Source organism: Formica exsecta, unplaced genomic scaffold (genome assembly GCF_003651465.1).
Source record: "Formica exsecta isolate Colony F162 unplaced genomic scaffold, ASM365146v1 scaffold21, whole genome shotgun sequence".
In the NCBI taxonomy this organism is placed as follows: Eukaryota; Metazoa; Arthropoda; class Insecta; order Hymenoptera; family Formicidae; genus Formica; species Formica exsecta.
The window spans coordinates 2100703-2124104 of NW_021849398.1; the positions used below are offsets into that span (position 1 = coordinate 2100703).

The 23402-nt window shown below is 40.2% G+C and overlaps 1 protein-coding gene across 1 annotated transcript in view; it reads left to right on the forward strand.

The window, feature by feature from the left end:
* The window catches only part of LOC115234841, a 72204-nt gene that overhangs the window by 1336 nt on the left and 47466 nt on the right, over positions 1-23402 (forward strand). The window contains exon 2 of the mRNA XM_029806189.1: positions 210-255. Coding sequence (XP_029662049.1) covers positions 210-255 — 46 coding nt within the window. The remainder of the gene's footprint in view (positions 1-209; positions 256-23402) is intronic.

A 23402-nucleotide genomic window follows, 5' to 3' on the forward strand; every position in this document is an offset into this window, starting at 1 on the left:
TAAAATATTTATAATATTGATCTATAATATATTTTTTATCATATTTTATAAAAGTCTAGTTATTTAAAAATTTTTCTGAAAGTTACGTAACTTTTTTATTAAAGATCTGTTCAAAGGATGAAAATTTTAATTGCGCACAATAATTATTTTTTTAAATGTTACTTTATTTGGATATTGTTTTAATTTGAAAATATATTTGTATTTTATAGATCAACTGTTGTGTACTACAACTGCACCATTGTATGCATCGTACCGGTGAGTACAAAATCAATTTTTATTTTATATACATATTTTCTCAATGGATTTACGATAACTATATTAAATAAATTTGTTAAAATCTTTTTCTAACATAATAATCAATATACAAAAATTTAAATTTGTTTATTATTAACAAATTTTTAATTTCCGGTTCAAGAACATTCCAAATTTTAATGAATTATTTTAATGAATTTCAATATTCTCACACTTAAGACCCAATTATGGAGAGATATTCCAATTATATAGATTTATTACACTCGATGTCTTGTCTAATTTATGTATTGCCATGTTCTATTATTATATCTATGTTTATATGACGAAACATACGTCAGCTTTAATGCGCGTTTAATATTGATACAATTCCGGCGCTTTCCGTTTTAAGTATGAAAACCGCAAACAAATTTCACTGTGTGCATTCTTCTGCAAAAAGTTTTCTGAAAAAAAAAAACCAACGCATGTCCATTGAACGGGAAAGTATACGAGATGCGCGTGCGTTATACTGGCGCAGCAACAAAAATTATTTACTCTTCCGCTTCTTTCCCATACAATCGCGGCGCGGATTATGCGCGCGCGAATAAACGATGAGAAGGCCGGATTAATTTGTCAGTGACAGCTCGCAAAATTCGAACCGATGTCCAGGTACGTTGAACCGCGCGCATCAAATAATATCGCAGCAATCATATTACGAAACAGGCAAATACGTCAACGCAACGTGTATACACTGAATAATGCATTGTTGGTGCAGCTAATGCACGGTCAGCTACCGTACGGATACCATCCCCGTATAATTGGGAGCCGTGTTTGCGAATCAAAGTCATCATCGGCCGTCATCGCGGGCGTGCTGATGAAACGAGCAGACGATAGCACCTCCCGTTGAACAAATACTGTTTCCGTGGGCGAGGTTTAAAAGGTCGCCGAGCTTCGTTGCTCTTGGTTTACCGCGAATTTGCTTTATGCGTAACCTAACACGATGTAACCTAACGATTTTCGCGATTCAATGAATTAGCTTTGCAAAAATCAAATAAATTTTTAGGATTCTGATAAATAACACTATATTATTCTTTTCTTGAATAGTAAAAGAAATATATAAAACAACAAGGAACGCTCAGGAAAAATCGCGTATTTTCGTGTGCACAACCAGTGCCTTCGAAAAATTCATAAACTCTCAGGCAATATTTCCTTCAGTCTCCGCAATATTTTTCAAATTGCCCGACGAAATATATCGTCCACCGTCTTTCTGTGTCTTTCTTGCGGTCCTTGTTATAAAGGGACCACGATTCCCTTCCACATTTCCGTACGACGTTTGGACGCGGGTAGGTGGCAGGACATACAATAATGGTCGGACGAGTTTTATAGATGCCGCGGCCACCATCCGGCGGTCCGGTCCAGCATAAGGGCCAATAAGGTGGGTCGCGTCTTCCTTGGCAGAATTTCAGCCAGAACGAAATTACATTCCGTCAGCTCTCGGCCGCGCGTGTTCAAGATTTTCCCTCGAGCGTGCGCGTACTCGTGCGTGGAATGCGATCCACACGAGAGAAAAGAAGCTTCTCTCCAGACGGCATAAAAGTCGCCTGCAATTAGCCGGTACTATTTCCCCCGGCGCTGCGTCGAACGTCGTCGATTCTGGAAATTTATCTCCACGACAAAAGAGGAAGTAAGGGCGGTCGACGAGCCTCGGGAAAATTTATTCGAATGCCACGAACGATTCCGCTACAAATTGTGATTCGGGTCTAAATGAATCTTTCTGGTAGTCGAGAAGGTAAATTGACGGAGTAGAGCAATCGTGTTGAGTATACTGCACGCTATAGTAACAGTGCATGATGACTTTACAAGTTTTCAATCTCTTGGACTTGCGACCTCGAAATATATTTCGATAGATTTCTAACATTATTTCTGGTTCTTAAATTGGAATCTTTACTTTTAAAGAACATATTATTCTCAATTCTGCGGAGAGAAATATGTTTTCTACATATAAATTACATTTTAAGAATACTTTGAGACGTTGTTGATGCACAAAGATATCGTCGAGGAAACGAAACTTGCGTCGCCCGATTAAGATTTTTCGGTACCTACGCCAATGATCGCGCGTAACCCGGTAGCAGGTCCCCATCCCACACCTGCGGCTCAGCCCCTGCCTCTCATTATCCCAACCTGATCTTTCGAAAGATACACTCGAACTTTCGTTATTTATCACGGGGTTAACGATCAGAATTTTTAAAGACTCCGTTTGGAAACACCTTCTCATATTAACCTTCATATCGATACATGAGAGATTCTATATTGCATATATATACTTAAAGTAAAAATCAATATTTTATGTGGAAATTAAAATCAAAAATTGTAAATGCACAATTACATATAACATATGATTGAGATACATATATGTATAAGAGACGTTTTACATCTCTTTTATATATTTTTTCTTCTGTTTATATATTTAATTAAGATTTAAAATGTTAAATACATAATGGATATTATTTAACCATTAATATCTAATAATTCTCGATACATCACAAAGATGTATAGGTTGTTAAATACTTATTTATACATAGTATATAGAATGTTTTATAATCAAATTAACATCGGTTTGATCTTTTTCACGGAGAGATCATGCAACATCACGGTCAAAATAGAAATTACAATCCGTCTACAGCAGCCTGAATCTGGCCGCTTTCTTTCCTTTCTTTTCAGCTCCCTTTTCGTTCTGGTCAGAGAAACTTATTTTATTCGGGTAGCATCATGAACAGGATCAGCCAAGCGGGAAACCAGTAGCTACCTTGCCGGCTTAGTCGGTGACTTGAGCTGGAGACAGGTCCGAGACTAAACCCATATGTGCGTTAATAAACTGTTGCCGCCTATAATATGTTCTAAAACCTTGACGCGGCACTGAAACCGTTTCTCCCTTGTTATTATGTTTTTCTCTTCCGGAAAAAAAGACGTTTATTAAACACAAAAGAGCAGAGAAATCTCTTTCGACGAAGAAGATTTGAATTTGAATTCTACGTTACCTCTTTTCCTTTTTTCTTCATGATTGCAATTCTCCGAAGAATTAGTAAAAGATTTTTTTTAGAATATCTTAAATTCTTGCTAACGTAGATTTTATATTAGATCTTTTATCCAATTTAATTCTCGTACAATACATAATTGCAATGATATATTAGTTTCCAAGCTAAGTTTTCCAATTACTCTTACTCGGAGTTAATTATCATGTGTCAACGTGGTTAACTCTCTCCCGGAAGGGCCAAAAGAAACGCCATACGAACTTATTAAACATATGCTCGCGTTTTTCCTGACCGCGCGGCGGACACCCCTCGACTTCGGAATGATAATAGCTCGTAATCCGTCTAGCCGTAGCGCTACAATGATTGGGGTTGAGGGTCGGGAGTCGCTTCCAAATTCACCTACGGTGGGGTCGAGGCCGGGGCGCCCTGTATATTCTATTTGTATACATCGTGGTCCTGGAATAGAAAACACCATATGGCGCACGCAGTAATATATTTATAATTTTTATTACATGTATATAGAATCTTAATTAAAAATTTTTCTCTGAATACTTGATAATGTCGGTGCTCGGATATCCGAATAAGGATTTATCTCCGGCGTTCCTGATATTAATTTTACGTCAGTGCCGGTACGTATTTTTCTCGCAAATAGCAATGAGCGATGATTCCTTCACGGGGATCAACGAAGGAAGGAGGCCGATTCAATCTGGCTCCTCGATCGTAGGACAAATTCGGCCTAAAGGGAGGATCAGCTGTCACCGTTGATGAGCAAGGGCTTCGAAGGGCCAAGGATGCGGGAGTACGTTTTATATGGGAAGTCGCGGCAAGTCCCGACATCTAGACGCCAGCGTAGAAGGGAGAACGCAGGATTTTATGTCCCGTAACTCCCTCGGGAGCCCCACGTTTATGTTCTACCCTGTCATCATGATGTCCACCTACACGCCGGACAAAACAAAACACTATCCGAGCTCTTTTTCTCCGTCTCTCTTTCTCTCTGACCTCCTTCCTTCCCCCCCCCCCACCTTGCTGTCGTAATAGGAATTCGTCCGCGACGAGGAAATGCCACGCATTTCTGCGAGGAGGAAAGTGTTCAAGCTCTGACTTTCATTCTTTCGCTTTTATTTCGTCAGGGCGACTCGGGAATGCCTATCGACTTCCCTCGCAGACGAGCGTATCTTAATTGCGCCTGCAATTTTAGCTCGATTGATATAGATGGTGTACAATCTTAACGCGACCGAATTGGCACATAATGACGTAGTCTTTTATTTGATCTAAAAGAGAACGAGTCTCGATACTATTATTTGCGAAATATATTTTTTTTTCGAAAAGAAAAGAGTACAATGTTGAGTCGCTACGAAAGTTTATCGCTTTTTAATTCTATCATTGATTTTATTGATCGCTTACGCGCATTCAATAACGTCTGATTGTGTATTATAACTTTGTTTGAATAAGTTGCATAATATCTGATTTTCAAATTTTTCAAATTCATGTTTCATTGTTGCATTGCTTCAGTAATAATTCTGTAAAATTAAATTTAAATCATAAAAAAATTTTAATTGTTTAGCGTAAGCCGAAAGAATGTAATGTAGGTATTTCTTCTGTGGAATGCAGACATTTCTGTATTTCGCTTTCCGTCTATTGTCGTCTATACTCGCTGTCTTTATATTAGACATTACGTCGACTTAATGTTCCGCGCTCGCAAGCGTGACCTGTATTTTCTCTCGCTACACGATCGTCATGGAAGAATTAGTAAAAGATTTTTTTTAGAATATCTTAAATTCTTGCTAACGTAGATTTTATATTAGATCTTTTATCCAATTTAATTCTCGTACAATACATAATTGCAATGATATATTAGTTTCCAAGCTAAGTTTTCCAATTACTCTTACTCGGAGTTAATTATCATGTGTCAACGTGGTTAACTCTCTCCCGGAAGGGCCAAAAGAAACGCCATACGAACTTATTAAACATATGCTCGCGTTTTTCCTGACCGCGCGGCGGACACCCCTCGACTTCGGAATGATAATAGCTCGTAATCCGTCTAGCCGTAGCGCTACAATGATTGGGGTTGAGGGTCGGGAGTCGCTTCCAAATTCACCTACGATGGGGTCGAGGTCGGGGCGCCCTGTATATTCTATTTGTATACATCGTGGTCCTGGAATAGAAAACACCATATGGCGCACGCAGGTGTACCCGAAGGCGATTAGGACCCGTTCGCATGAATTTACATTAATACGCTTCGGGATTTACGTCGTTTACCGGATTTATTATTTCGAACGTGATTCGACGCTTTTCGGAACAGGTAGAGCAGCAATTTCTACTGTTCGTTACCCCCCGGCGTAATATAATTCATCATATAAGCTCCTTAATTATCCAAATGATTTCTGATTAGATTGGACGATACAATTTTAGTACGCTTTAAATATTGAAGAATAGTGTGGGGACACGAAATATTAATTCTCACTGTTTACGCGACCAAAACATTACAAAACAATTTTTTTGATATAAAATGGTTAAAGAAAATTAATAAGCGCATAACGATTTGTTATTTCCGTAAAAATTATTATCGGATATTAAGATCGGTTACTATATATATATCGTAGAAAGCACAGAGAGAGAAAAAGAAAGAGAGAGAGAGAGAGAGAGAGTATTATTTCTTGTAAAATAATTTTAAATATATATTCTTAATTTTATTTGTTGGTCGATAATAAATTAGAATTTATTGAGCTATTAATTATATCTACACATCGCATCCCTTTTGTGCATCTCATTTTCACTTTCGATACACTAACTTTGGAAAAAATTCCGGAAACACCGTGTGGTCTTTCACGCAAGATGACGTCACGCAAATTTCGGACCGACTAGCAGCGTACATACACGCGATGCCCACCTGTGCGCGCGTATTTTAATTTCGCGATCCCGCGGCGAGATTATCGGCACCCGATTAGGATCCTCATGGATGCATTAACGATTTCCATTAGCATAGATCTATCGTAGATCTTGCATAACAATCGGATAGGGGAGATTTGCATACATGCATATATGTGCATGAGTAACCGGCACACGTGGTCGAATTCACAACGCGTGCTTGTCTCGTCTTCTTCTTTTATTTTTTTCTGATCGAACTCTTACGTTGAACTATTTTTGAAAATGCACAGTTCCTTTAATTTAACATCAATTAAATTTTTTTTTTTAAACGCTGCAGTTGTTAAGAATGTAAAAATCCTGGATTTGAAAATGAAACGAGTATAGTGTTACAATATTGTTATCAAGATGCATCTACAAAAACGATATTGATAATACAATTTTATATAAATTCACAGTTACATGATCTCTCTAACCGCGCATTCCGTACGATGATAATTATGATCATCGACAGAAATCCGAGGATAAGCATTTCGTACCTCTGATTCATGGCTGCGACACCCTTTAGAAAGAAAAAGATTACACCATCCGAGTGTGCACACTGCACGCATTTACGTGGCGTAACGGGAAGACGTGAGTCAGCTCAATTTGCCGATGAACTCCGCCGTCTGGAGGAGCAGGTATACGGAATCGGTCCGTACAAGCATTAGCGGGTGCGTGCGGTCGACCGCGCGAGTGTGCGTGTAGTCCGTGTTGCGTGTACACCTGTGTGAGCGAGCGCGAGAGTGCTACGATGATTGTTATTGCGTAAAGTCGTTTGGAAACGACGATGGAGTGGCAATTAAGCCCGGAGAGTGTCGGGCGCCAATCCGATGCAATATTTCACCTGGACGCCTTATGACGTGATAAACAAAGTCATTACTGCGCGACTCGGTGAACATAAGGCGGGCGAAACTCATTCATCCATCCGTGAGTGAAAAATGATTAAACAAAAAATCAGAGCAGATTATTGTTTAAAGGGGCCTGCCCCCTACGCGTTAATATCACATAAACACGCGCTGTTGCAATTACACATCGTTAAAAGTATCTGTTCATACTTACAAAAAATTTTAATTTCTTCGGGAGAAGAGGACGAGACGAGATATCCGAGCTGTCATGTTTTTCAAACAAGCAAGCTAACTTATAACAATATCTATAAAGAAATAAACAGTTATATATATAGTGCCGTTATCTTTACATTAAAAAATTCATGGAATAATATTTTTACAAAAACAATTAATCATGTAAAACTATAATCTTTTTATATAATATAAAGATATATACATAGAATAATTATATAATTCTAAAAAAATCACGAAATGCGTGTGTAAATATAATTTTATATTAATATATTTATAATTTTTATTACATGTATATAGAATCTTAATTAAAAATTTTTCTCTGAATACTTGATAATGTCGGTGCTCGGATATCCGAATAAGGATTTATCTCCGGCGTTCCTGATATTAATTTTACGTCAGTGCCGGTACGTATTTTTCTCGCAAATAGCAATGAGCGATGATTCCTTCACGGGGATCAACGAAGGAAGGAGGCCGATCTTACGCGCATTCAATAACGTCTGATTGTGTATTATAACTTTGTTTGAATAAGTTGCATAATATCTGATTTTCAAATTTTTATTTGGCATGTTTCATTGTTGCATTGCTTCAGTAATAATTCTGTAAAATTAAATTTAAATCATAAAAAAATTTTAATTGTTTAGCGTAAGCCGAAAGAATGTAATGTAGGTATTTCTTCTGTGGAATGCAGACATTTCTGTATTTCGCTTTCCGTCTATTGTCGTCTATACTCGCTGTCTTTATATTAGACATTACGTCGACTTAATGTTCCGCGCTCGCAAGCGTGACCTGTATTTTCTCTCGCTACACGATCGTCATGTTTATTCATGTCTGAAACTACGTCATCTTTGCACCACTTTATGCATCATGTATCGACATCATAATTAACGGTATATCGACACTGAAATGATAATATCTTACAGAAAGCATTTCGCTTATATAATTATAAAAATTGCTCCGATTTTATTCTGAAAAACTGGTACGATTGTCTCTTCCTCTCTTTCTCCCTCTCTCTCGATATTATAAAATATATATTTATCCCTAAAATAATAGATTACCGCCAACTGCCGCGCGTATACTCTTTCACGTCTTTGTTCAATCCTCGACTTGTTTTCTGTCGCTGAATTATTGCATTATTATTGTGTAAATTACTGTGTGAATATTGTTACTTTCGGAAGAGGACGTGTGGGTGTAAAAAGACCTTGCGCTCGTATATTAATTTACAACGAATTCTATTCTTAAAGTAACAGTCTACACACGTGTAACATGTTGATAGATTTACCGTGACTAATCTCTCATATATCTTCATCATCTCATTACTACTTCTAGCTACTTCGGCTTTATTGTTAACACTTCGAAATAGGCATGCGATTAATCTCAATCGCTACCGTGATTCAAATTTCCGCATTGCGAGTTCTGTAACGGCACGTAGCGCTTATCGTTACGTCTTACTTTGACCGGCGATTCCTTTCTATCTATCCGGCTGTGTTTTTCCCGTATCTATCGCATAACTGGTAATTCCATTATTGCACGTATTTTTCGTACCTCGGTACACAATAAAATTGTTTTGGAAATCGCAAAGATCACCGCCGAGAATTGTAGTATCTCGTACGGTCGATTTCTCATCAGATCGCGTGAGTGGCGACGGGCAGTGAAATTTACCGCGAATATAAAATGACCGGAGAAAAACGCAGGAATCACACGGCAATAATTCTCGAACCGGCAACGCTACGCGTGATAACTATAACGTTAGCGGGCGCAACGATCATTATCGGAATAACTTGAACCAAGGGGCGTATCGTGCGCGAGATTTTACGTCTCATTTCGTTTACGGCGGGGAGCTCTCCGTTGTAAATACAAGTGTACATTTTTCCTCGCAGATCCGCTGGATTTCCGCAAGTTTTAATTCCCGCTTTAAACGCTGGTAGGCAATATACCGCCTCGCATCCTCTTGGCACGGGCTTTCGCTTAAAATTTAAGAGGCTTTCCCGTAATACTGCTCTACGCCAGATTTCACTGCAATCCTTGAAACTATGATAATTTATTATTCAACCGACATCCAATATGCAAAAAAAATGTAACATTGTTGTGAAATTTTTTGTATGTTAGAGAGAATAAAATAAATACATAATAAATATATAAATAAATAAATATATCTGTTATCCAAAGCAAAAACGTTATAAATTGACAACAGCGACGTGGATCATCGTCCATATCAATAGTCCGTCATATCGATTACAGTTGCAACATTGCGCTCGTCGCAAATTGCATTCGCCGTTGGATTAAATGCAAATTTCGGCCGCAATTGGCTCGGCCACGAATTACAAATCGCGTATTACAATTCCCGATGTGTTATTCGACCGTAATTATATCACGTCGGCCTCATTAACACCGCCATGCCGGTTACACCTCGCGGCAATTTCAACCACGCTCGAAAAAATTCTCGTCTCGCGAAGAAGAGAGCGAAAAAGATTAAAGGAATGACGGTCCCATCGGACACGCTCTGCCAAGTTATCTCGTGGAAATCACGCCCGTCATTAACATCGCGCGGACGGTGTTACCGATGCGAAATAACGGCGACGATGCGCGCGCGTCTTATAACCCGGTCGGCGGGTTATGCCGCTGCATCACGGCTTAATTTATTTCGTATTACGCTCCTCGCTCTTATATCGAAGTGCCCGGCAATCCCCGGCGAATCGTCGACTGCCCCGAGTCAATGGATTCGCACCGCGACGCCTAGTTTTACGATCGACGGGGTCAAGCGAGAGGTGCCATCGAACGTGTCACTCAAACTATGGTCGCGATAATGTAATGACCGATAAATGCAAGATTCAAAACGCGTTGCCGTGTTCAAGAATCTAGAGTGCGTCGGGCGTGAACTTTCGTAAAGCTGAGTCAGACATCGAGGTCGCGAACTTTGAACACGCGGAAGAAATTTATATACGTTTTACTTTGCTGTAATAAGAAACTGTTTCTGTCAATTCTCAAACCACTAGCGTCTATATTCTTACGTATTTTAAAAATAATTATCTTATTTCTTATGCGATTACAATAAATTTTATTAAATTACTGCATTTTTAAAATATAAATTCAATGTCATTTCTAATCTTACTGTACTAAAGTATATTTCTACAGTTAAGAGTGACGAGAGGTAATTTTGAAATGACGAGAGAATCTTATGTCATCGCACTTTGACACGCACGAAATAACGCTATTAGAGGGTAACGTTTTCTATACACAATGCGTATTGTACACCATATTTTATCGTAATAAACTCACATCCGGCAATCCTGACGGAATTCGGGGCGGGATTTGGCCGAGAGGAGAACACGATTCACGTACAGGCCCGTTCATCGTAACACCTGCGATAATCGCTGATGCATGTCGCCCTAAAATCCGAGAGCCGTCACCTTCGTAGTCGTAAAACTGATGAGTTATTAGTACGTTAACGAGCGCGGTGTGGCTCCCTCCATTTATTTCCGATCTGCTCGTCGGAGAGAATAACGGGCGGATCGTTTCGCGTCGCGCATTGTCCGAAAAACGGTGCGAAATTGAGTTTTGAGATAGGGCCAGGGATATCACGACCCTGGGTACTGTACAATCATAAAAGACGCGCTACGATGTCAACACATAATTCTCGCAATGGAATAATTGACGAGTAGCATCGTAAATCGTGCACAAAGTCCGTTAAAACTATCTTACTGTTACATGCTATGTCGTAACACTGGAATTAATCTTTTTCATTTTTATTTGTTACTATCTCGATATTTAGCTGCCAATTTAATTTCTACGTATTTTATGAATATTTTTTTCTTACTGACTAATAATAAATTATTTTAACAAAAATCGAGAAAAATATAGTGGGTTTATCGCTATTAAATTCGAGGACACGTGTTATTCATCAGGTGCGCGTCTTTGTAATGTAATCTGTGCGAACAGCGTCGCGTATCCCTGCGATCTCGAATCTTGCAGCCTCCAATCGGTTGAGGACACGTAGACGGATTACTCATTCGCGCAGGGAGAAATTCACTGATTCCATCAGATCCGTATATAGATAGCTTTGACGTCAATACGTATAGACCTTAAAGTGCTCATCGTCATCGGGTGCGGTGTGTGACGTGTGTGGAATTGCACCTTTTCACAGGCGAGAGATTTCCACGGCTTAATCCGTATTTACGTACCAATAAGCGTAAAATTGGCCTAACTGCTCTGCGAGACGAGCGAGGAGAGAAGAGGGGGAAGGGGAAGAACCTCGTGAGAGAGAAATGAGAGGAGAGGCTGGGCAATCATGCGTAATTGAATTCATCTTTGTGCGTGGGAGTGAGTCCGGAGCTATATGAATATTCAATTCCTTAATTTGCCGCGCGAGCATACACGTTCAATTTGGCGAGAAGCGTCAAGGAGTTACGGAGCGGCGCTTCAGGAGCGACGAGACACCACCGTCGACGACCAATTAGGATCGGGCTCTCGTGCACCGAGAGACAAACCGCTCCGTACCTAGTTTGACAGCGTGTTTCTGCTCGGCAAACACATTCGATCTGCCTTACGGTCTCTAGATATTTGTCTTCAAACAGCGACAGTCACACCCATCGATGGGAGACAGAGAGAGAGAGAGAGAGAGAGAGAGAATATTAACTCGTGTATAGAGCCTTTTATTCTTGGTTTTCCCCTTCAGTAGCATTGATCGCGAGTTGTAAAATAGTACATCTAGAATGAGAATCGAGTAACAGATCACTGTCCATAGGCATTAAGTTTAAGTATCCGAGCGGCGCCACGCCGCTCCTAAACGCGTTGTCTTCTTCATGCTGGATCCTCATCACGTGGTCTTCGTGACTGGCGATCTGCGCTACGTATAGGGACTCGACATTGTCGTACCGCGCGAGGAAAAGCCATGGAGGCGGCTGCCGGATTAATGTCACTTGGGCTTGGATAGCCCAGTGGGTGCCAAGAAGTGGTGAAAGGTTAGCCGTTGATAGATGAACGCGATTGGAGGTTTCTCAATTTATTTATGACCACATAAATAATGACGGACGCGTACGCTGACAGAGAGAGAGAGAGAGAGAGAGAGAGAGAGAGAAAAGCGACGAATGGCGATACGCGCTTGGCGTAACGAAAACGAACGTTTTATTAGGATTGATTGCAGCGCGTACGGCAAGTGGCAAGATCGTAACGACGAAATTTTATTGCCAGGAAGTCGGTCTCGCGCCGCACACGCGCACACCTTACGTAATATACGTCGTGAGTTTCGCTCGGGACAAAGTGCGATTGCTATATATAATGCGAAGTGTAATATGCTCCAGTAACGTTACTAATAAATAAATAAAGAAAATCACTTTATAAAGTATTACGTACAATCACATTTGCAAGGAAGACGAATATTATGAAAGACTTAACATTCGAAAAATACAAATGAAAATCCCACATCTACATATCTCTCCGAATGTCCGCGATTTTTCGCGCGTAAAATTCTAGCGGTGTCTAGCGGCAATTTCTTTCCATGAATTCACCGCCATTAATTTCTTACAAACGGACGTGCAGTCGTTTAAATAAACTGTTCGTGTAACGATTTTCCAGACGGGCGAGCGGGTGGAAACGCGAACGTTTGTTTTAAAGAGAGATTTTCGCCGTGTTTTCCTACGCGACTCGGCGAGCCGGGCTTTCGGGATTCACCGACACGATGTACGTACGCATGCACGCACGCACGCACGTGTACGCACCCGACGCGACTGTACTTTGGAGCGACTCCAGAGCCGAATTTACGCCGTTGTATAATGGCGTCGTGCGGGCATTACTTACACCCGATGATTACAATCAACAGCCATTCAGAGAAACCACCCTCCGGGGCGTGTACGCTCGCTGTTTTACTTTCCGTTTGAGCGATGCGAGCCGCCACGTGACCGCAATCACGATGCTGTTTGTAAGTACTTACGCAACTGTTTAACAAATACATCAGTGGGAGGAGAGAATGTACGCTTTTCCGCAGGATTGTACGGATTAGTCGCTCGCAATACGACCTTTACGAATGAGTATCGGACAGAAGAAAAATGATTTCGACCACATATATATTAAATACGAACAAGATTCGGATTGGCCACTCATGTGTTTTACGTATTTTTTTGTTTCATTCTTGTGTGAACACTACGGGAGACTAATTTAATTTTTCGTGATATTATCTAAATGATAAAGAGTAAAGGGCATTCTACAATGGCAGTAGGATGGCAGTAAGATTTTAAGAGTTGGTTTTAAGAGCAAATGGGAATTGCCCATTTCGTTACTCTCCGTCTTTACATCACTACAAACAGTATACTCTCCTACTCCTACAGCCTTGTTACTGCCATTGTAGAATGCCCTTAAAGGAACGTTGTTTTATATAAATATCATGAACTGCTCTTTAACAGCAGCAAATTAATATCTTCTAAGTTTACACTCTCATATAAATTTTAGATCTAGTAAAATAAATAAAATCGACATATACGTCACGATTATACGCGGAGGTGATAAACGTCAAGAGGTTATTCTGACTTTTCTATCGTAAATAAGCCACGCATATAAAATTTGTTAGATGCAGATGGAAGATATAATTAAATAGAAGATATAATTATGCGAATCTGCCATAATAAACGTATCGTGGAGATAATGCATTCAGATGAATATTCAATTTGCGTATATGCGGGATCAAATTAATGGTGAAAGGTCTGTTAATTTATATCGCAACAGATAGATTCCTTTTTATCGATACATTTTTAACTCTGCTTCTCTCTTTTGTGCATCTAATTATTCCATCGTATATTCACTTTTTGTTTTCTTTCTTGTCTAGCTACTTCATAATAGGAATACAAAACAGGTCGTAATATATCTTTTTATATTCAATGACGTTTTTATACTGTGTGTCGTCTTATAAACATAGTATTGCGTTTGCTACAAACTATGAGGTAAACTATGAGATAAACTTTTTTTGATATTATTAACTCGTGTATAGAGCCTTTTATTCTTGGTTTTCCCCTTCAGTAGCATTGATCGCGAGTTGTAAAATAGTACATCTAGAATGAGAATCGAGTAACAGATCACTGTCCATAGGCATTAAGTTTAAGTATCCGAGCGGCGCCACGCCGCTCCTAAACGCGTTGTCTTCTTCATGCTGGATCCTCATCACGTGGTCTTCGTGACTGGCGATCTGCGCTACGTATAGGGACTCGACATTGTCGTACCGCGCGAGGAAAAGCCATGGAGGCGGCTGCCGGATTAATGTCACTTGGGCTTGGATAGCCCAGTGGGTGCCAAGAAGTGGTGAAAGGTTAGCCGTTGATAGATGAACGCGATTGGAGGTTTCTCAATTTATTTATGACCACATAAATAATGACGGACGCGTACGCTCGTAAATAACGGGGGACATAACCCGCTGAGAATTCCCTATCTGAAAATACTTTACACCGATCCTATAAATTATGGAATCAAACTCTGTCACTGTAAAATAAACAGAAACCGAGAATTACATAATCAAAGAAAGTATCTCGTTTGATTTGGCTAAATTGACGAGCTGGAATATGTATTTGGAATCGCAATGTTTAACTGTCACATAAATCTCATTAGAGAACTATTTAGTATCACGAAATTTAATGATGTGATTTAATTAGAGATTGATTTTTTATCTCATAAATTTCAGTTGTCATATTGAACTTAATATTCGTACAATAGTATTGTTGAAATTATATTATGCTGCATATATGTATATATCTTTTTGTCAATTTGCTCTTTGATTGCGATAAAAATTTTTTAAAACAAGAAAAAAGATGTAAACGTTGATTAAATATTTGCTCGTACATTGTCTTCTCTCTCTCCCCCCCCCTCCCTCTCTCTCTCTCTCTCTCTGTCTCTATCTCTGTCTCTCTGTTTCTCTCTCTTTCTCTCTTTGTTCCGAAAATATTTCCCGGCGCTCTCGCGTCGTTATATCTAAATCAGGCCGTACTCGTTGCGTGAAAAAACGGCGAGCTTCGCATACGCACCCGCGCCATTAGACGCGGCGCATTACGTTTTGTTCTGCGTTTAATTTTGGCAGTTTTCGCCGCGCCCTCGCGCGCTAACAAGCGTTGCAGGCGCCGCAGCGGCGGCGCGTAATTAACAACACTAATTTTAATTGCTATGCAACAAAGAGCGGATGAGCGCGAATTCCCACGAGACTTCTATGAGCGATCCGTTGATGAACGATAATTTCGGCAGATTCTCTTTCGTCCTTTCTCCCCCACTCTTTCTCTCTCGCTCTCTCTCCCCCTCCTTCTCTCTCTCTCTCTCTCTCTCTCTCTCTTTCTCTCATTCTCTTCCTTTTCATTCATTTTTGCCACTCGGCAGTTATTTGATTCGGTTCCTCGCGGCAGGAAAAAAGCGCCCTTTCTCATTGAAAGACGCAATTTAATTTTTGTGCACGCACGGTTTGCAGGAGAGGCGGGGTTCGCTCGCGGAATAAGCTTGCAATTCGGCTGTTGCAGTTTCTCGCATGAGAAAACACGGCGCAGAGACACGGTGCGTAGTTTCCTCGATGCGTGCCCGAGCAACAAGCATTTGCGTCTAATTGACGGATAAAACATGCAAAAATTAAACTTCATTGCTTCGTGTGTCATGTAAATAGCTAGAAGTAAAACGTTTGCTCGGTAAAAAAAATTGCGATTATTTATCGATCAGCGTCACAATACGCCTGGATACGCGCGAATAGGCTTCGCGAAATAAAAAATTCCGAAAATGCTAGCGATTGGATCGTCAACGTCGATGAAACGGGAAAAACACGACGGCCCGCGATGGAAAGCGGTATACGCATGGCCCGGATAATCACATCGGACACTGATCGGTGGCCAGACAGGTGAGCCAGCGATGAAAATCCCATCAGGGCGGTAGTCATGAATAAAAAATTTGTATCGGCCTATCAGGGCATCTGGTTGACCAGACACCCCGCATTAAGGCTGATATCCAGAAACACTCTGCGAGATTGTTATACCACCCCCGGTCCACCCCTCGCGCCGCTCTAACACCCTCGCAAATTCGATGGTCCGGGTAAACTACCCCTTATTGCCACGCTGATCGACTCTGACGAGAGGGGTAATCGAGCCCGTTTCTCGTCCGTCATTTTTCCTTCTGATGGGACAAAACTAATAAAAGCGATCGATTCCATGCGTCACACGATCCGTTTATGCTTTTGTAATACACAAATTCGTTTTCGAATATATACTTTTCTTTTTAAGTAGCCATACATTGTTTATATATGCAAATCCTATGAAAATGATAATGCGTATAACGCACAACGCTTTCAGGGGATGATGTATAATGAGCTTAATTCCGGATTTGATTATCTTCTTCTTTGCAGACGCGCTTTTAACGGATACAAATGACGTGCCAAACGAATATAATCGTATTAAGTCGTCGTGTGACTAAAGTTTTCTTCCACTATTCCTCTTTATCCTCCGATTCCATCTCTTTTTTATCCGTCGGATTTTAATCTCGTAATGTCAAAGCTGTGCTTGGATATTGGGGATCATTAGTCAAACTGTCATACTGATATTAATAGTCCACAAGTATCGAAGTATGCACTCTATGGAAATGCATTTCATTTATTTCCCGGCTGGTGGAGTGACATTGTTGAATGACTTCGGCCTCTTTTTCCCGATTTTTCTCCCCGACCGACGTCTCGGATAGCCGTCTTACACTATGCTTTCGCGTTTCGAGAGCTCGACAGTGAATTTGCACCTTTTCGCGATACGAGATCACTTTACAAACCATTATGGCGTAAGCAATATATATTACGCAGATTGAAATAGCATTCCGCTCTATGAGATTACATAAAAGCATGTGAATAAACTATTGTATTAACAAATATCAAATAATCAACTATTTGTTTTTAAATATGTAATTATTGCCACAGATTTTGCTTTTAAATATTAAAATATTATTAATTAATATGATTTCTGTCTAAACTTTTCATATCAAAGAGATAATTGCAGATTCCGAATCTAAAATCACAGATGGAAATATTATTTATATACTTTTATGTGGTATTTATATTTCTGGTCTTCTCTTTCATGTGTATTTATGCTACAATATTATACTTATGTAAAAAAACAAAAAAATTGGTGTGTCATCATTGCAATGTAATTATTTATTTATTATTTAAGACGTAGAGGACCGTGAATACGATTCATTATTGGAAAATGCAGCGGTAAGAGCAATGACTCATAACTCGCGCCGGTTGACATGCGCCGAGTAATCTAAGGAACATACATTACGATACATACACTGTATTAAGAATAACTAGGCCGTTACTCTATCATCGTGACCACAGGCACTTTCTGCTGCCACTTGATAAAATCTTATCTCATTATTTTACCTACAGTTACGTCGCACCGCCCGCTACCAGAATCTGACCGTACAAAAAGAACACACCGCTGCCGAGATAAGGCTAGCCGCAGCTGCAAAATCGAAGTTCGAAATCACGCTACCGGAATTCACGACGAAACAGGCCGATAAAATTGAACAGGTTTCAGTGCGTCCTTGAAATTGATCACATTCCGGAGTGTGTGCTCATACGGAGCGTAAGATTAAATCGAAGAAAATGGCAATATATATATATATATATATAATAAATAAAAATAATTTCAATAAACATGATAATGCTAAGTAAAACAAAACTTTTGCAATGTTACTATCGCGACAGGAATAGCTATCTAAAAAGGTAAAAAGATTCGCTACTATGCATCGTCGACTATATTATTTGCAAACCGCGCAAGCATCAGGCCGACTTCCCGTACCGCGGCATCCGTCAGGGACACACCGGCTGTTGTACGCGGAATAATTAGCAGCATCGTGCAAGGTGTATAGGGGATCTAACAAGGTTAGCTAGTCTGTTGGCTAGCGCGTGGGGGCCTTACGCGCGAGAAGGCGCCCCTGCAAACCGCACCGTTGGCATCTCCAGGTAGGGGCCCAACGGTCGGATGACTCATCGGGGCCCCGGACATAATGATGCTCATGATGATGACGACGATATCATGGCGGTGGCAATGACTAGGAGACCCCTATCGCGAAGTTACCCCCTTGACGTTGATGCAACGCGCCCCACGTGTACGAGCGCGTTCTTAGTCATCAAGTCATCCGGAACCATGGGCTTCTATTTTTTTCAATTTCTTTTCTTCGCTCTCCCGTCGCATCGTGTTCACCACCTGATCCGCGCACGTGTAGAACAGACGACTAGACCGATGTCTAGGTCAACGTACGGCGTGAATTCACTACCGATTGCGTGAGTCATCGCGCGCGCGGACCGGTGCAAACGACTTTGCAGGAGAACGAGCCACTGAGTTCCTGACGCGAAAGTGTGAGCATCTAGGAATACGTCGCACTTGGTGGGTCGATCTTCGTGGAATGCAAAGTATTTTGGGTCGACGAACTTCGACATTTGTCGGCCGCCGACGTCGCCGGTGCATACGAATACGTTAACCCGGGCGACCGGGGGCGGAAATTAATTTTTATAATCTCGGAGATCGAGAATAATATCGCCACCGTCGAAACGGACGCGCAACATTTAGATATTCATACGAAGGGAGTATCACAAAGAACATTAATGAAGAAACTATAGGCAATATAATATATACTATGAAATGATTAATCAGAAATCAATTATTTTTTAACGAGAAATTGTCTTTTCTTTTTTTGCTAAACAAAACTATCATTTTTAACACTTATATTTTGGAACGAAAACGTTTTTCTTTGTAAAAAACATGCTAGAATGTACTCACGGATATTGAAACGATATAAAAACAAAAATTTTTTATTACTGTTCGACTTCAACATTAAGACATCAATGCGAGCAATGCTGAAGAAATACCAGAAAAATTTATTCGAGCGTTGATTAGCCTCATTGTTAATTCATGAGTGAAAAACAACCGTAAAACATCCGGAAAACATCTCGGCGCGGCGGAGCAAGAATCGTTTTTCAGATTGCAATAACAGAACGTTTTTGTTCGTACTTCGCCAACAATGCGTTCGACCGTGCCAGCCACTTGAGCGGCGTAGCTGCGGGGCAATGATACATGTGCAAGTGGAACACCGCTGCTAATTGGTTAATCGTGTCCATCAGTGCGCTTCGCAGAGAAAGATAGGGAGACCGCGGAAAGCCGAAGGCGGTGCGCTCGCGCGAATGTCGAGAATAATTTTTTGTGCGTTAGTTAGACTGCACCGGAGTAAGTAGTAAACTAACCGAAAGTACCATTCCGTGAGGTCGATCCGCTACCACGATCTGAGCAACGAGAACATAAGATAATAGTATCGTGTATGACAAGCATAAAATGCATGTGTGTGTGTGTGTGTGTATATGTGATTTGAAGATTGACAGCTAATTGATCGGCTTATCTATTTTTTCTGTCTGCTTTCTCTTTTTCTTTATCTTAATATAATAATAAATAATCTCTATCTCTTAATATTATTTTTAAAACTTTGTCATTTCTTGCTTATATTTGTCAATTATTTGCTATAAACGACAAGAAATAATTGACTTTTTTATTAGATATCAGATAATAAAGATTTTAAAATTACGATATTATTGGGATAAAAATTAATCAAGAGAATTATAGATATAATATAGACAGTTGTTTTCTACATAAATAATATGCGTACTATGACAGATTATAAATGGGAAAGTTTTCCTTTCTTTCTCTGTCTTATATCATCTGATTCTCCTCTTTCCTCGTTCATCAAACTTCTCGCTCTTTCTTTCCCACTTCTAACCATTTCTTACCATATTCTCTCTTGAAGACCAGTAGCCGCTGATTCGTTTAGCGAAGGCACACTCTCGAGCCTCGAGAGTAAAGAGACGTAAGGAGGGAAAACGAAGAGAGGGAGAGGGGAGAATTGCACAATCAAGCAATGCCCTCTACGAGCGGACGATGGTTCCTAAACGTGACGCATAACTCAGGCGGTTTGAACCAGAAGCAGGTGACACAATTTCACCAATGATTCGCGTTCAGTAATCATAGCTGCCGCGTGCGTCCATGAGAATGCATAGCTCGCGGCATGATAAGATAATCGGATAGCTGCATCGCGCGATCGGCTTAGCTTTATCTATAAACACGGAATTTTTACCGTATTGATTTTGTACATCCGATAAAATATCTATATATTAGAAATGTATTTAGAATGAGAGCAAATTTCTTGAAATAGAAATAAAGAACGATCCGATATTTATCAGGTGACGAAATTGTGTCAAATCGGGAAATGACATTACGATTGAAATTCGAGAGTCGATGAGTCACGCGGTATTTTTAGATAAGAAATGTGATAAATCCAAACGCGAGATTTATACACTGTAGGCGACAACATGATTTACACTGATATAATTGAAGCTCATAATATTTCACGCGTGAGATTTAAAAAGCACATTTTTTTTTTAAATCATCTACGAACTGTTCCGTTTTTTTTTTTTTTTTTTTAGGAGACATCCGGTTTAACTCGACAAACTCGTAAATATTACTTTGATACAATTCTCCCCATCGCAACTCTACTTTATCCTGACAGAGCGGTAAGATCTATCCCGAGAACTTTGTTTGCTCATGATAAGATTTTCATTCGTCAGTGTCCCGCAACCGGAAACTCGAATTTTCCTCGCGGCGAGCGCGTTTTTTTCGGTCGAACGGGTCACTGAAACAGCGAGATAACGAGTGCACATAACCCTGCAGACGAACGATGCAAGGCCGCGTGTACGTATTTGCGAATCCCACGAGGGGCGGAAAAAAATCCGAGCACTTCTCTAATTATTCATCATCGTATCCGAGAGAGAGAGAGAGAGAGAGAGAGAGAAAAAAATAAAAATTGGCGAGCCCGCTTGTTTCCTCTCGACTAATACTTTCATCTAAAGAGGATTTTGCCCAGCCGAGTCCCGGTTTGGATTAACGAAAGGACTCTACAGACTCTTCTTTATTTCCCTTCGGCCAAAAATATGTTTTTCCGAGTCGGCGGTAAAGCTCGTGCGGCAAAAGAGTCGAAATATGTTTAAACGTGTTTCGGGGAACTTGAATTCATCGAAGCGGAATCTGTTTTAATTTACGTTTGGATACGACAATTAAAATATATATTCAATCGTAAAAATTTTCTTTTGTATCTTCACATAAGACTCTCGAAACTTGCAATAAATATCATTATATCTGCAGACAACGATACTTTTTTTGGGTAGCGAGCATTAAGTTACGCCCATCTTCGTGACGAGAAATACGGTAACGTAAATGATGTTAAAAAGAGTTCGAGAGTATAAATTCGTAAATCGTCGTGTCATTGACTCGTTGCGAGAATGCGCAAGCATGAAGAGATAATGAGGCGGAGTGAAAAGGAAGAAAGGGACGATTGACATGACATCACTCATCCATAATTTTGCGATTCAGAACGACTTCCTTCTTACGGATTCGGTGAATAACTTCCGTGAACTGTCACTGCAATCGTAAAAAATGATGAATGCGTCCAACTTTTTGCTGCACGATTTTCGGATCTTTTTGTTTAGATCGGATCTTTTTCCTGCTTTATAATATAAATGACCATAATTTTACTTGTATACTAAATAAAAATCGTATTTCGACGAAAAATATGATTATTATTAAACTTATTTTAATCTCTTATTATCTCCAGAAAATAATTCACTAAAAAATTTGTGAAAAGTTTTGAATTTTTGAAAAAATACATCGAAAAAACAAGTTAAATGTAAAAAGTTGAACGACAAATAGACATACGAAAGTTAAACATTATCAGATGGTGCTATATCGGATCACTAATACTATCGGAGAAATAAGATAACTCTAGATTTAGATTTTAGAGATTTAATTTAGATTAAGATTTAAAAGAATTAATCTTCTCAAACTGATCAATCAAAAGATTCATAAAAATTTTTCAAACTTTTAAAAAGACATCGAAGGAAAGAAGTCGAACGGCAGGTAGATACACGCAGGCTAGATGTCATAAGGTGAAGCTATACCGGATCGCGTCGTTGAGAGATGGATAAGAGCCAATGGATAAGAAAGATTGAGAAAGAGAAAGAGTGGGGTAAAAGCGAGGATCAGCGTAGTCTCACTAACCCATAATTTCCGAAAGGGCTCCTTCGAGACCCTCGGGCCGAGCAGAGAACCGGTAGATGATTCCTTAGAATCGCGAAAGCGAGTTTGTATACCTGATCTGGTCCTCCGTTCATTCCGAGGTCAAGGAACGTCTCTTATTGTCCGTCTCTATTAGTCCGGTCGCGAAAAAGAGATCGTGAAGCTTTCCGCATATTGCGGTTGCACAGCGCGAACTTATTGTTAGAATAATTCATCGTTACTTTTTGGCTTCCCGTAATAATCTCGCGTAACGCCCACCGATTATATGCGCGTTGACCATCGCCGCCGGCGATTTCCCATACGGCAACACCATAGGGCTCCTCTCTCCGTCTCCCCTCTGCTTGCTCCCCCGCACCGCATCCCTCCCACTCATGGTCTTTCTATCAGTTTCTCTTTCTTCCACTGACTAAGCATTGCTCTCTCGCGTTTATTAAAATGCATCGTGTAGAAGGCGCACCGGAGCATCCCCATTCGTGGCTCCCATAACAAAATTACTGTGATTAGGGCCTCTCTCTCCCACGCTAACCACCATTCTAGCTTGTGCCCTAATTCTATCTTCATGACGATCCACAGAAAACGCACGCGTTTCGCCGCTCTTTTGCTCAAGCACCGCACCGCAATCCAAGGTTGCTGTCCAAGCCCTTCATAATTTTTTTTTTTTTTTTTCGTGAACCGTGTCGTTTAGAAGGTTGAGACGCGATTTAACGGCATAATTTCTAGTTCCTCGTACCGATTTATCTCTACTCGAGGAGTCGAGCATTTATGAGGATTTTAATCCGCCTGCATGGTGAGCTTTAAACGATTCTCTTCCTTCTGTCTTTATATTGAATTCCCTGAGACTTTCTTATAGGCCAAAAGGATTTTATGGCCGATAAAAAAAAAACCAGTTGTGTGTGCCAGCGTGTTTCTATAGCATATCGTTTCCATTCCATCAGATCTATCGATGTTATTCCGATATACTGAATATATCTGCAGCTCGCTATACCCTATAATTACGTGGCTTGAATAATGCGTTTAATGCTAATGTAATTTCGTTCTAGTAAACGATCGTT